Here is a 14,413-nt window from a genome sequence, read left to right on the forward strand (position 1 = left end):
GCTGAAGGCAGAGACTTAAACCACTGAGCCACCCAGGCGCCCCTGTAAAGGCACTTTTAAGGCCAAGAATCCACACGTCTGATTTTGAACTAAGTCCAGAAAACAAGTGTGGCCAAGTGTGTAATTAGTTGCCGGCTTTTTTCTTTTCCCCCCCTGCAGGCTTTGGTTTCACTAACACTCTGACCTTGTGATCTATTTCCATGAGATCTTTCCTCCCCAAATCCATAAGAGTGTGGGGAATCTGGGCTGGAAAAATCTTGATGACTCAATTCTCTCCCTCCACCCCCATCCCACCCACCAGACCCCTTGTCCACCCTCACCTGAGCTCTTTTGATGCTGGGATGCTGGGGGGATCTGGGAATTCAGTGTTTACTGTTTGGAGTCCTGCCCCATCCTCTCCTGGCCTCTGCGGAGGACACCGTGACTTGCTGAGTAGTCTTCCCATGCATTTGTGCAATGTTTCTCACAAGTGCCTGGTTCAGCCCTGGGCACTAGGGCTACTGAGAACAACAACGTGGCTCAGGTCTCGGGAAGTTTAATGCCTATATTAAAGAAGACTGGCCAACCCACCTGATGGCAGTTAGCCTGGGTCACCCGGGAGAGGCCCACCAAGGGAGGGCCTGCCTGGGCAAAATCACGAGGGTGCTGTTGCTGACGTTGTAGATGCCCACTCCTATCAGATTTGTTCAACTCGTGCTCAGGACAAACCAGAAGAGTCAGGGACTTAAAGTCACAGGAAGAACCCTTGAGCCAACAAGCAGCAGAAGCTAGTGAGTAAATAGCCCCAATTCCTCACCACTTCCTCCTGAGGGTGTTTCACTCCACATCTCTCAGGGGGTCCCAGTGGGATTGACTGAGCTGCTCATTAACACAGTTGCGGTGCCTTCCCTCCCCTGTCTCACTTCCTGCTCCCCTCCATGCTCCTCGGGGTCACCTCCCAAATAAACTACCTGCCACCAGGTCCTTATCTCAAGGTCAACTCTTTTCTCTCTCTTTTTGGAAGATTTTATTTATTTATTAGAGAGAGAGAGAGAGAGATGGAGCAAGCACTGAGGGAGAGGGAGAAGCAGACTCCCCTCGGAGCAGGGAGCCCCTACATGGGGCTCAATCCCAGGACCCTGCGATCATGACCTGAGCCAAAGGCAAACACTTAACCGACTCAGCCACCCAGGTGCCCTTCAAGGTCAACTCTCAAGAGAACCCACAGTAGATATGGAAGAGTAAGCTTAAATGGAGAGTCAGGTGGTCAAGGCGGAGAGCATCTCGGCAGAGGGAGCCACCTGGGTAAAGTGATGGAGGGCAGGACATGGCGTGGCATTTGGCGTGGCATGGCAAACTTGTTGGTCCCAGGACTTTGTCGTGGGACCTTAGCATCCTTGTCCAGAGGGGACGAACTCTTCAGTCATCTTTTCCCAACATCCCAGAGGTGCTAGAAGAGAAGGGGTTGAAGAAGAAGGCCGGGGCATCCTGAGAGGTACCCAGAGGCCCTGGCCAGAAGTCTGCCTCTATCCTGGGCCCTGGCCCAGAAGCTGGCTCTGTTTCTTCTGAAAATGAGTTGCTCAGCTATGAAAAGGAATTTCCCAACCGTCCTGGCTTCTTGCATGATTTGGGGCTATCTAAATATTTGGAAAATGTTCTCTTGTGCTTACAGGGCATATTACATGGTCAAATGCTGAGGCCTATGGAAGGCGATATAAAGCTGTGGTTAAGCCAGGCGGACTAGCTAGTTGTGTGCTCCAGAACCTAGGCAGTGCCTGTGAACCTCAGTTTCCTTATCTGTACCATGGGAATAATAGTACATGCACATGGCATTTTTTAGATGCCGGATTTTTAAAAGGTGGCTGTGGTGACATGCTGAGTGTACCCACTGGGGCAAAGCCAACTGGCCACCTGGGCAAGACCAGGAAGCAAACTCTGCCATGAAGAGTCAACCACTTTGAGCCTCCCCAGCTCAAAAATCCCAACTGGGCAGCCCACCAAGGGTGTATCTGCTTGAGTTGGCTATGACAAGAGCAAACCAGATGGCCGAGCTCAGACATCAAGTCATCCTGCCCAGGCCAGGCCTTTGCCACCATGGGCTAGCCAGCAAGCAGCAGGGACAAGACGTTGGCTCAGAAAGCCTGGGGTTCTGGGCAAGTACAGGGAAATGACCTCAGTGGGGTTCCTCAGCCCCCTTGCCCCACTGGTGTGCAGAGGAGGACCCAGCATTGCTCCCTGGGATCCTCTTTTATAGGCTTACATGGTGGTGGGGGGGGGCAGCTTCCTTTCTCTTCAGGGTCTCTGTTTCATTCAGTTTGAGCCCCCTCATCTGAGAGCCTTGCCTGTGCTCCCCAAACCCCTCCTGGCCTAGAGGGTTGACCTGTCTGACTGAGAGGTTGACTGACAGAGGTTGGCAGGGAGGGGCTCAGGGGCCTGGACCCTGGACTTGCATTGCCTCAGACAGGTTTGGATAGAACAGGCCTCTCCCCGCCCCCACCTAGGGCAGATGAAGGAATTCTGAGCAGCAAGGCCCAGGCTGGCACTTAGGCTGATATTTTGAGGCTTTCAGTAGAGAAGGCGTCAAAGGAGATCCCAGGGGACTTGCAATTATCCAATTAACACAACATGCCAGTTTCCGAGGTGTCCTGGAGTTCCTCAGGGCTGCTCAGATAAGGACTGACAGGAGGAAAGATCCATGAAGTTCTGGTCCTTGTCTGTGTACACAATGCTGGGGATGATTAACCACCGGCTGGGGCGGGGGTTGGGGGGGTAGGAGGTGTAAGGAGGGAGGTCAGAAAAAGAGATGGGGGATGGAGCTCAAAGGCTCTCAGACAAAATGACCCATCTTGGATCTCTGGGGGAGGAGGGCTCTGTCTGCACTAAACAAAGCATATTTAACAACAGCACAGCTTTGGGGAGACCTGGGTAGCCTGGGAGACCTCTTGGTAGCCAGTATCAATCGCCCCAGCCATGCATGGGGCAGCAACCTTCTTTTGCATTTCTGCCATCTTTATTTCTCTTCACAAGATAAACAGAGAAACGCACACCCACGCTGTCACCAAACTGGGGCCCAGAGAAACCAATCTAACCATTCCTGGGAACGCCTGATCTGGTTTAGTTGCAGGATTTCTCTGCCTTTAGAGCCCATGGTTCTTGATCTCACTGCTTGGAAGAATGAAGAGGTCAACCAGATGAAGTGTAGAGGGCAGCAAAGCTCCCGGAGAGGGAGGGGCGGCCCCAGTGGAGTTTCCCCTTGGGGGTTCTACTTTGAGGGGTTTTCATGAGCTGTGTTGGGGCAGGAAGATCAGATTCCTCTCCCTCACTGCACCCCTTAGCACCCTCTCCTTGGCCAGGGAGAGCTGCCTCCCTCCCTTTGTCAGGCTCTGAAAAGGCTGTGTAGGGAAAGGTAAAGATGGGGGAGGGCGGGAAGGAAGTGCCAGGCCTAAAAAGGGGCAGGCCCAGGCCCAGCTCAGGGGAGGAGGGAAACAGGCCTTGAGAGTGTTGGCTAAGAACCACAGTCTTGGTGGGGAAGGAGGAGCTGCAGGGACTGGAGTATCTCAGGCCCTCTCAGTGGGTGGGGCCCGGAGCAGGGGTACCTGGGAAACAGGCCTCTCTCTGGAATTCAGAGCAGAGCTGCTGTCTAAGTCACGGACCTCTGGAATCTATAAGATAGAGGACCGCAAAGGGGTGCCACACTCCAAAAGGACAGCTTAGGGTAAGTATGACATATTGCCAGACGCATGGACTCCTGGCCCCAGTTTCCAGGATCCTTCTCATTGCCTGGACCCCCAACTAGCAAGAGAGAAGCCCCTCCCCTGGGTGGTTGCTCAGAAACCTGGAGGTCGCAGAGACAGTGGTAGAGGATACACACCTGCAGAGATGGGGCCATGTGAAGGGGTTTTTGATCTACCCCTACCTGATCTCCCAACTGCCCTAAGAAATTCTGAGGACTCTAGAAACTCCACACCCAGAAGGCTTCACCCACCCCTTCAGGGCCAGGCTGAGCTCAGGGCCTCTGGCTTTCGTTGCTATGACCGTTGAATCCAGGTTCCCAAGCCTCCCAGCTTTCTGGGGGCTCTTTTCCTCCCAAAAGGCAACTCTGAGTACCATCTCAAGAAAGAGCCCTTTCTCTGAAGAGAAAGTTCTGCTGTCAGAACTCATTTTAAACCATGACCTGCAAACCAGGTCAAAGGCAAATCCGACGCACTTGTGGCTGGGCCCTTCGTTCTAAGGGGAAAAACTGAGGCAATTGAGTTTTATTAGAATTCACAAAATCTTCCGTAAGCCCCATGTTCCTGTTCCAGCAGAGCTTCTCCTGAGGTCTTTCACCGGCTCATTATTAATAGACGTTTCTGGAGCAGCATCTGGGCACCTGGGGAAAGTTTACGGCAATATAGGACACAGTCTCTTCCCTCCAGAGAAGCTCATACAATGGGGACAAGGGAGGTGGTTACTTGGAAGTTCAGGGCCGAGGGGACGTAGGACGCCTTCTGCAACAAGTCACTTGTGGATGCTAAGCCACAAGTGAATTCGAGGGAAAGGCATCTGGGAGCGGGAAGCGCACGAGGTGCCACAGAAACTCCCCCTCATCCCTGCCCAGTCCTTCAGGGAACAGCCAGCCCTTTTGCTTCTCCGCAGAGCGGGAGGGTAGAGCGCCACGTCTGCCCGTTCGTTCGGGGTTTCTGCGCATTGAAGGGACTGTCCCGCTGTTCTCTCCGCAGCCACGCACCATGTGGTGGGCCCTGCTGCTCCTGCAGCTGCTGCTGCCCAGGGCGCTGAGCCCCTGCTGGGCAGGGCCTCCCCAGGAGAGGGGCCCTCTTTTCCGGCTGACTCGGCAGGACTCCCGGGAGAGCGGGGCAGCCAACGCCACGGTCTCGCCCTGCGAGGGGCTGCCCGCCGCGGGAGCCTCGACCTTCACCCTGGCGAACCGCAGCCTGGAGCGCCTGCCCGACTGCCTGCCGCCCGCGCTGCGCAGCCTAGACGCCAGCCACAACCTGCTCTGCGCCCTGAGCGCCGGCGAGCTCGGCGCCCTGCCGCGGCTGCAGGCGCTGACTCTGCGCCACAACCGCATCGCCGCGCTGCGCTGGGGCCCTGGCGGGCCGGCGGCGCTGCACACGCTGGACCTCAGCTACAACCGGCTGGCCACGCTGCCGCCGTGCGCCGGGCCCGCGCTGCCCGGCCTCCGCTCGCTAGCGCTCGCCGGGAACCCGCTGCAGGCGCTGCAGCCCGGGGCCTTCGCCTGCCTCCCGGCGCTGCGCCTCCTCAACCTCTCCGGCACCGCGCTGGGGCGCGACCCTGGGGCGGGCATCGCCGACGGGGCCTTCGCGGGAGCCGGCGGCGCGCTCGAGGTCCTAGACCTCAGCGGCACGTTCCTGGAGCGCGGTGAGTCCGGGTGGCGCCCGGAGTTCGGAGCCGGGGTGGGCAGGTGCTCTCGGGGCGGGGCCTTGAACTTCCTCCGGGGTGGGGGGTGGGGCGGCGACCAGGGCACCGAGCTCCCCTTGCGGCTCAGAAAGGGCGCCACCTCGATTTGCAGAGCCCAACAGCCTGGTTCGAAGGGCACAGAGTGGTTAACTTCTGGAGGCCCGAGAGATGGGGACTGTTAGGAGGGATCTCCGCTTTCCTTAGGAGGGAACCAAGGCGCGGACAGGGGAATGAGCGGCCCGCGGTGTAAGTGGTGACTCCAACTCTGAGTCCGGGAATTCGGGCCCAGAGCCCAACCTTAGCCACTCTGTTCTACTGCTACCCAGGGGAGCTGACAAATGCGTGTAGAATGGGGAAGTGGGATCGCTTGGAGGCTGAGTAATGAATGAAGTTAGCACCAAACACGCAGTTAACCTGAGCGTGAATTCGTTGATCTTTCCACTTGGTTTGGCTCAAGTGGTTTCTGTGAATGTTGAATCTTCAAACAAGACATATGTACTTGGCATGTTTTGACTGATTCACAAGGGTGGTTTTATTTTAAAACAACAACACTATATATGCCTATAATCACCTATTCCACCGCGGACAGAAAAAAAGAGAGAATGGAAAACAGGGAAAGTGGCACATTCTCCATTTGTTAGGAGAGCCACAAAATTAGGTTTCTGGGCCTCATCCAACCTTGCTCCTCCTCTCCTCCTTCCTTACTGCTCTCAAAATAATCCCTACTTCTGGTAGCCATCAGAGTGAAGTCTGGGGTATTTCCCTGTGAAGTTTAACAAGAGGATGGGCAACAGCGGCCTTGGAGACAGTGTCCTGGGTTCAAGTCTTCATGCCATCCCTCCCCAGCTGTGTGGCCCTGGGCCTGTCCTCCTCCTCTCTGGCTTTAGCTGCCCCAGGGCTGGAAGGAAGGCAGGCAGGCAGGCTAGTGAGTCTCTGAGGGCTCTTCCAACTGAAATGGTCTATGCTTCTGAGATTCCCAAAACTGTTAATTTTCCATGCTCAACAATGACCTTTATGACTCACCTTGTCCGTCTCCTTCTTTCCTTAATGCTGTGCTGGCCTCACGGGTTTGTGCCTTCCTGGGTAGTGGGCAGTTTCCCCCTCTGTATTTCAGTTCGGTCAGGGTGGATCAGAGACCTGCCGAAGCTCACATCTCTCCACCTGAGGAAGATGCCCAGGCTGCGGATCCTGGAGGGGGCCGTTTTCAAGATGACCCCCAACCTGCAGCAGCTGGATTGTCAAGACTCGTCCGCACTGACTTCTGTCCACACACAGCTCTTCCAAGACACTCCTCGCCTACAGCTCCTTCTGTTCCAGAAGTAAGTATTTTCTTTCTTTCTTTAAACATTTTATTTATTTATTTGACAGACGGAGATCACAAGTAGGCAGAGAGAAAGGAGGAAGCAGGTTCCCTGCTGAGCAGAGAGCCTGATTCGGGGCTCGATCCCAGGACCCTGATATCATGACTTGGTACAAAAGCAGAGGCTTAACCCACTGAGCCACCCAGGCACCTCCTCAGAAGTGTTTCTAAGACACATGTGAATCCCGTCACTGATTTCTGCCCATTACACTAAATTGAACACATGTAACCATTTATAGCGCTAACCAGACCTTCATTCCTCTCCCTCTTCTCCTTTGCATCCTCCCTGGATTTCTGTTCTTCCTCCTCCTTTGGGTGATGTCTCGGTCGGGTACCAGATAGTCCATTGTCCTAATAACCATGCAACTCAGTCTTGTCCAGAGTAAGAGTAAAACTCCAGCGCTCGCTTCAGCAGCACATATACAGAGTAAGAGTAAAACTCCAAACTCTCATGCGTGTCAAGTTTTCTTTAAGCCCAGGCTGAGAAACTTGCTGTGGGAAGAGGGCAGGAGGCATCAGGGTCTTCTCTGTTACTGGATCCACCTGCTTTCCCCCACCCACCTGCAGGCGTTTATGCAGTTCAGCCCTTCCGAGGTTTGAATGGGTCTAGGGAGGAAAGGTGAGAGGATAGAAGGGTCCTACTTGCAGTTGGGACCCAGGGTGTGTCCTTTCAGGCCTAGCTGTCCAAAGTGTCACTGTACTCACCCTCCTGACCTGACTTCTGGAAGGGCAGCATACCTTTGGAGGTGAGCCCAGACCACCTCCTTTCCTGGGGGCCCACATCTGGACCCGTGAAGCACCTTTGCCCCTCATCACTTTCAAAGTAGCCACTTTTCTCTTTTCTCTGTTAGCACCAGCCATAACCCAAGTATTCACTTTGGGGTTTGGCGTGAGAACAAAGGCAACAGAACACACAGAGCACTTAGCTCAGTGCCTGACATATTACGGTACACGCTGTACTGTTCGTGAAGATGATACGGTGGTGGTGAAGAAGGTGATGGGGATGATGGCCGTGACGGTGATGTTGTTGGTAATGATGGTGAACTGGGGACAGTGAGGGTAATCGTGATGATGATGGTGGTGGTGGTGATGGTGGTGAGAGGGAAATTAGCCTTTTGGGCTCCGACTCCTCTTCTGAGCCTCTGACTCGTATGGAAGGTATCAGATTTGGAGCCACGCTGCCCCAGCTCAAATTCTGACCCCATCCCTGGTCACAACACGCCGCCTCCACAGACCCCAGGGTAAGAACACTTACCATCCAGTCACCACATTCAGCCAAGAGGTCTGTCTAAATCATAATCTGATTGAGTCTCCTGCCAAATGAAAACCGTGCAGTGCCTTCTGTGGCCTGAAGGAGGAGGTTTAATCCCTTCTGGCTCATCTCAGGCTCCCCCACCCCCACTGTAACACCTGTGTTCCAGTGCGTGGGGCGGGGGGAGCCAGCCACTTGCTTTCTTGGTGCTCTCAAATGTCTCCATCTGCCCCGCTGGACCCTCTCCCCCCTTCTAGCCTGGCCTATCTCTGCTCTCCTTAGCTCACCCTCAGCCTTCCCTGGGGGGCCTGTGTTAAATACTGAGTCATATTGGGTGCCCTGGCATGGTCACCTCCCACCGGTGAGGGGATGGCCACCTTCCTGGCTGCTCTGCCCACCCAGTGTTCCCAAAGCCTTCCACAGTCCCCTCTGACATGCAGGAGGGAGGGGCAATAGTTCAGCAAAGAAGTGAAAAGAGGGGGCACCTGAGTAGCTCAGTGGGTTAAGAATCTGCCTCTGGCTCAGGTCATGATCCCAGCTTCCTGGGATTGAACCCCATGTTGGGCTCTCTGCTCAGCGAGGAGTCTGCCTCTCCCGCTCCCTGCTGCTCCCCCTGCTTGTTCTCTCTCTCTATGCCAAATAAATAAATAAAATCTTAAAAGGCGGGGGGGGGGCACCTGGGTGGCTCAGTGGGTTAAAGCCTCTGCCTTTGGCTTAGGTCATGATCCCAGGGTCCTGGGATCAAGTCCCACATCGAGCTCTCTGCTCAGTGGGGAGCCTGCTTCCCCTCTATCCCGCCTGCCTCTCTTCCTACTTGTGATCTAAAAAAAAAAAAAAATTGAAAAGAGGTTATTTAGGAGAGCAAATGAATCTTCTTTCACACTAGGGCTCTGTAATTTACAATGTGACCCACACCAGGATGTGAGCCAGGCCCTCCCGTACCTCCATGTAGGTGGTGATTCGAATTGATTTCATCGCATGCAAGCTGCACTGGTGGCAGAAAGGGCCGCCGGATAAGGAAAGGACTCATTTTCCTTATCTGTAAAATGAGCAATATATCATTCTCTCACTGAATTGTCATAATGAGGTAACAGATAATGACTGTAAAGCCCTGGGCAACCTTACCTGCTCAAAAAGATGACAATCCTTTTCCCCTCTCCCCCTTCAGGCAAAATGAAAAATATTTCCTTGGGATGCTGGAGTGCTAAGTAATCTCTGATTCTAAGATTTCCACTCTGGCTCTGTGAAATCGGCTGAAAGCAAGCATGCATATATGTATATATTCATATATGTGCTTTACATTTCCATGTGGACACACCCCTTTGCAATGTGACTGGCAGCTCCTCCCATCAAGAACTGGAGTCTATCCTCCGCCTCTTGAAGCTGCACTTGACCATGTGATTTGCTTAGGCAAGTGGGACATTAGCAAAAGTGACCCAAGCAGAGGCTTGAAAGCAGTTGAGGATTGGAGCTTTTCCCTTCCTGGGAAGCCCACCTGGGAGCCCGCCTCCCTCACACCCCCCCACCACTAGGCTGGGCTAGCCTCTTGAATGATGAGGAGTATATGGAGAGAGGCCCCAACAAACCTAGTTGAGGCTTCATATATGTGAGGCTATCCTAGATCTTCCAGCCGCAGCTGAGCTGGTTCGGACCCCAAGAACCACAGAATCAGGAGAAAGAACAGATATTTGTTGTTTTAAGCTACTAAGTTTTGGGGAAATTTCTACTCAGCAAGAGCTTGATAGACTCCAGCGAAGCATCTTTCAAAGGACTAGTGTTGAGTACCATCAGCAACAGCTCAACTGCAACAGCCCATATTCCAGAGCGTTCTCATTAAGAGATTTTGCCATGTCTTGTGACTGGTCTATAATAGCAATGTCTTACTTTCGGGTAGAGATGTACACTTATAAATGGTCTCATTGTCATAGACTCTTGGCGATATAACACATGGGCAGGGGAATACTGTCTCCATTTGATAGGAGGGGTGAGAGTGACTGAGTTGGTTGGTATCTCTGCTTTACAGATGACAAAAAAAAAAAAAAAAAAAATGTAGTCCAAGGTCATTAAGGAGTTTCGTCCAAAGTGGTATCCTTTGAGCCCTAACAGAATGGTTTTGCAATGACACCACCATGACTCTCTTGCAATAGTTTTGACTAGGTTTTTAAAGCCTGACTTGATTTTTTTTTTTTTTTTTTTTTTAATGTTTCAGCTGTAACTTGAGTTCTTTCCCTCCTTGGAGTCTGCATTCCTCCCAAGTCCTCTCCATCAGCCTCTTTGGCAACCCCCTCATTTGCAGCTGTGAATTGTCCTGGCTCCTCAGGGATGCAAAGAGGACTGTCCTAAGCAGGTAAAACATTTACAAAGCAGATGTCTAAGAGGTGAGCCGAAATTCTCACAGCTTATGGCCTGCCCTTCTTGAGCAGGTTGGCAGCGTGGCAGAGAGAGCATGGAGGACCAGAGAGGATGGTTTTAATTGGTCAAGACAGGAGGTGGGGCTTCTCACCTCCACTTGCATCTCATTGGCCAGATGCTGGTCACAGGCCACACCTACTACAGGGGAGGCTGGGTAATGTAGTGGAGGTTTGTGTCCTGTAGTGGGGAATATGGGCCAAGTCAACTGGATTGTCTCTGCCAAGACAGGCTTATCTGTGTTCCATTTTACTGACCAGTGGTTTGGGGCCCAAACAGACGAAGTGCTTGCTTGGGTTCATGCAGCAGTTGGGTGGAGGAGGCAGGATCTCTCTCCCTTCAAAATGGTGCTCTTAACTACTGGGCCCCACTAGTGAGTCCCCAAGATGCAGTCTGGTCCCCTGAATCATTCAGTCCAAGGCCAGTGGGCTTACAGAGCTCTTGTGGGACAGGGGAAAAGAAGGACTTCCCATTGACTCTTGGCTAGAAGAGCTGTTTTTGCCGTGGGGGCCATGCTCAGGCTGGCTACCAGGAGACCATGGGGGCTGGCTGGGGACACCCCTGGTCATGAGTACCCTCAAACCAGCTCCACCAGCCCCTCTAGCTCACTTTAGGAGACACCAACCTCCATCCTGTGTTTTTTTTTTTAATGTCCCACCCAAACCCAGCTGTGAAGTGGGGATCAGTCTACCCCTCACCCCCTCATGTTATCTCCAAAGATAAGGACCCAAGCCCTTTGCAGGGAAGGGTCTCATTACAGTATTAATGAAAGGCTGAGGGTGTAGCCTCTGCACACCACTTACTACTGTTGATTTTGGCTGCATTACTGAACCTCTCTGTGCCTCTGTTCCCCATCATAAAATCAGGAGAATAGTGGCTACCCCATAAGGCTATAAAGATTAAATTAGTTGCTACAGTAAAGTGCTAACAGTAGTCACTGGCATATGGCAAGAACTCAGAAAACGTTAGCTGGTATGAGTATTATTACTAGTACTCAGCCCGGAAGTAGATAGGTGACTACAAAATGGCAGACTACACTTGGAGAATCAGAACCACTGTTCACAAACCTGCCCTGGGTTTAGGTTCTGCCACTTGCTATCTTGGGCAGTTAGTTCCTTTTTTTTTTTTTTTTTTTTAAGATTTTATTTATTTATTTAACAGAGAGATCACAAATAGGCAGAGAGACAGGCAGAGAGAGGGGGAAGCAGGCTCCCCGCTGAGCAGAGAGCACAACATGGGACTCGATCCCAGGACCCTGAGACCATGACCTGAGCCAAAGGCAGAGGTTTAACCCACTGAGCCACCCAGGCATCCCAGTTAGTTGCTTTTGCTGAGCTTCTGTTTCTTTCTCTGCCCCATGGAAATGATGAGGGAAGCCTACTCCGCTGGTTGCCCTAGGGGTCAGGGAAGTGAAGGATGGAGAGTGTGTGGCCGGTGGGACCTAGAAGACATGTTGTTTGGGTTTGATGAGAGGGACTGTCTGCACTGAGGACTCAAACACCTTCTAACTGGTTGGTCTCCCCTCTAGGGCAGCAGACACTGTGTGTGTACCTGCTTCAGGATCCCGAGACATCTTCTCAGCCCCTCTTTCGCTGTCCCAGCTGCCCACTGTGTGCCATCTGAACCAAAGCACCACCCTCAATTCCAGCTCGCCCCAGGCTGTTTCCTTCACCCACCAACCATCTACACAGGGTCTCACCACCCCATGGAGCACAGCCCCCTCCACTCGACCTGTGGAAACTGGACAGAGTGTCACCAAGCCCCCCTCCTTTCCCACGGATTCTGCCACACAAACCGCATGGTCCCACAGAGGCATCAAGGTGGGGACCACCTCCTCCACGGCCATCTCCACAGCAGATTCTAGCACCTCCAGCGCTCTGCGCAGGACTGCAAGCACAGCTGGGGCAGAGCACCGAGAGCACGCTGACATGCTGGTCCATGCGCCTCCCGTCTCAGCTGCTTTCACCCCCTCCGCCGGCAAACACCCTGGGCTCTTCCCTACCCCCTGGAGCCCGGTGCGGACGCCCCAGCCCAACTACAGGGCACAGGCCACCCTGCAGGTGCCCCACCCGAGTCCTTCTGAGGGCGCGATTCCAGTCTTGCTGTTAGACGACTCCAGTGAGGAGGAGGAGGGGCTGAAGGAGGAGGTGGGAGCTCCTCCCCAGGATGTCCCCTGTGATTACCACCCCTGCAAGCACCTGCAGACCCCGTGCGCAGAGCTGCAAAGGCGCTCGCGGTGTCGGTGCCCTGGGCTCAGCGGGGAGGACACCCTCCCGGACCCCCCCAGGCTGCAGGCAGTGACCGAGACCACCGACACATCGGCCCTTGTGCACTGGTGCGCCCCCAACTCGGTGGTACGCAGCTACCAGATCCGCTACTCTCCCGAGGGCTGGACGGGAAACCAGTCGGTGACAGTGGTGGCGGACATCTATGCCACGGCCCGGCAGCACCCCCTGTACGGGCTCTCGCCCGGCACCACGTACCGCGTGTGTGTCCTGGCCGCCAACCACGCGGGCCTGAGCCAGCCGCAGGCCTCGGGCTGGATGCGGGCGTGCACCGCCTTCACCACCAAGCCCAGTTTCGTGCTCGTCTTCTCGGGGCTGTGTGCTGCCTGTGGCCTGCTGCTCGTCACCACCCTGCTGCTGGCCGCGTGTCTGTGCCGCCGCAGCCAGACGGCACACCTGCAGCGCTATGACACGCACCTGGTGGCCTACAAAAACCCAGCCTTCGACTACCCGCTGAAGCTCCAGACGCTCAGTTAGCTCCGCGCCCCCTCCTCCACTGGAGATTAGGAACTGGCCGCCCGTGTTTAGAAAAGAGACAGAGGGTCAAAGAGGAGGACCCTGTCAGCTCAGAATGCCTCTGAATTTCTGTGAAGCCAGCACTCTTGAGGCACAACGGGAACTTACCATGCAGTTTCTCTGTCCGAGGAACCACTGCTTTCCCTGCCGCCTTCTCTGTGCCCAGAAACGTTACAGTTCACACCAGACCACTCCTGTTGCCACAGCACAGCCTTGTGTGTTATTTGTGTTTTTCAGCAGCCAGTGCCCCTTGGTGTCCAGTCAAATAGACTGGGTGTGTAAGTAGGAAGAGATAAAACAGTTCACACAATTCAGTCTCTTTTGCCATTCTGGAAGTGACATCCTCAAGTCATTTCAGAGACGTTCCCTCTGGTCAAGCTTCTGGCTAAAGCAGGTGGTATTCAAGGAATCAACTCCCCTGGATTCTTAATCTGAGAACTGGGGTAAGGGAGAACTGGTTATGTTTCCTGAGGCTGCCTGGGGTTTATTGCGTCTCTTGGCAAAAAATGTGCTTTTAGCTTTGTAGTTAAAACTGCAGTCTTCTGGGAACCTCTGTGAAACACAAGGATAATCTGTCCTTTTTAAAGTCATTGTCTACTGGACTTCTCCATAGTGTAAGTGGTCAAAGAAATTACTTACTCCTTTTCTTAAGAAAGCGCAATAAGGTCACTTCCAGGATTTGGTCTTTTAAGAGAAGAGATGAACAAAAAAAAAATGTCAAGGCTCTAGCTAGAAGCCAAAGCATTTGCTCTCCATTGCATCAAACAGTGCCTTCATGATTTCTATTTGGAGTGTGGGCAACACCTTTCAACAGCTCTTTTCACTTGTATACCAATGTTCAAAAAGCATTTTTTATAAAATTACAATGTGGTTCATTACTTCTAGGCTTTAATTTTCTAAGTTAGTATTTATTTCACTTTTCTGTGACTACTGGAACAATTACCACAAACTAGGTGGGTTAAAACTACAGAAATCTGTTCTTACGGTTCAGGCCAGAAAACCACAACCAAGGCATCAGCAGGAGTGGTTTCTTCTGGAGACTCAGAACTGTTCCATGCCTGTTCTGGATGCTAGCTGTCCTGGGTGCTCCTTGGTTTGCAAATAAATCCAATCGATGCCTTCATTGTCTTATGGCATTCTTTGCGTCCAAATTTCCCTCTTTTAAAAAAATACTTCTCCCCCCATCTTTAC

General features: G+C 53.1%; 1 protein-coding gene across 1 annotated transcript; it reads left to right on the forward strand.

Annotated features, from left to right (window-relative positions):
- The first annotated feature begins 3,627 nt into the window (after window positions 1-3,627).
- On the forward strand, window positions 3,628-13,313 carry LRRN4 (leucine rich repeat neuronal 4). Its single transcript, XM_045981219.1, has 5 exons — window positions 3,628-3,694; window positions 4,701-5,361; window positions 6,515-6,719; window positions 10,222-10,359; window positions 11,950-13,313. The coding sequence occupies exons 2-5, from the start codon at window positions 4,710-4,712 to the stop codon at window positions 13,181-13,183; spliced, it is 2,229 nt and encodes a 742-aa protein (XP_045837175.1). The 5' UTR covers window positions 3,628-3,694; window positions 4,701-4,709; the 3' UTR covers window positions 13,184-13,313.
- Window positions 13,314-14,413: the final 1,100 nt, after the last annotated feature.

This window comes from Meles meles, chromosome 16, assembly GCF_922984935.1.
Source record: "Meles meles chromosome 16, mMelMel3.1 paternal haplotype, whole genome shotgun sequence".
Taxonomy (NCBI): Eukaryota; Metazoa; Chordata; class Mammalia; order Carnivora; family Mustelidae; genus Meles; species Meles meles.

Coding starts and splice junctions, on each gene's coding strand:
- LRRN4 (XM_045981219.1), top strand. CDS start 4,710: ATGTGGTGGGCCCTGCTGCTCCTGCAGCTGCTGCTGCCCAGGGCGCTG. Junction 6,720..10,221: donor CAGCTCCTTCTGTTCCAGAA/GTAAGTATTTTC, acceptor TTAATGTTTCAG/CTGTAACTTGAGTTCTTTCC. Junction 10,360..11,949: donor AAGAGGACTGTCCTAAGCAG/GTAAAACATTTA, acceptor TCTCCCCTCTAG/GGCAGCAGACACTGTGTGTG.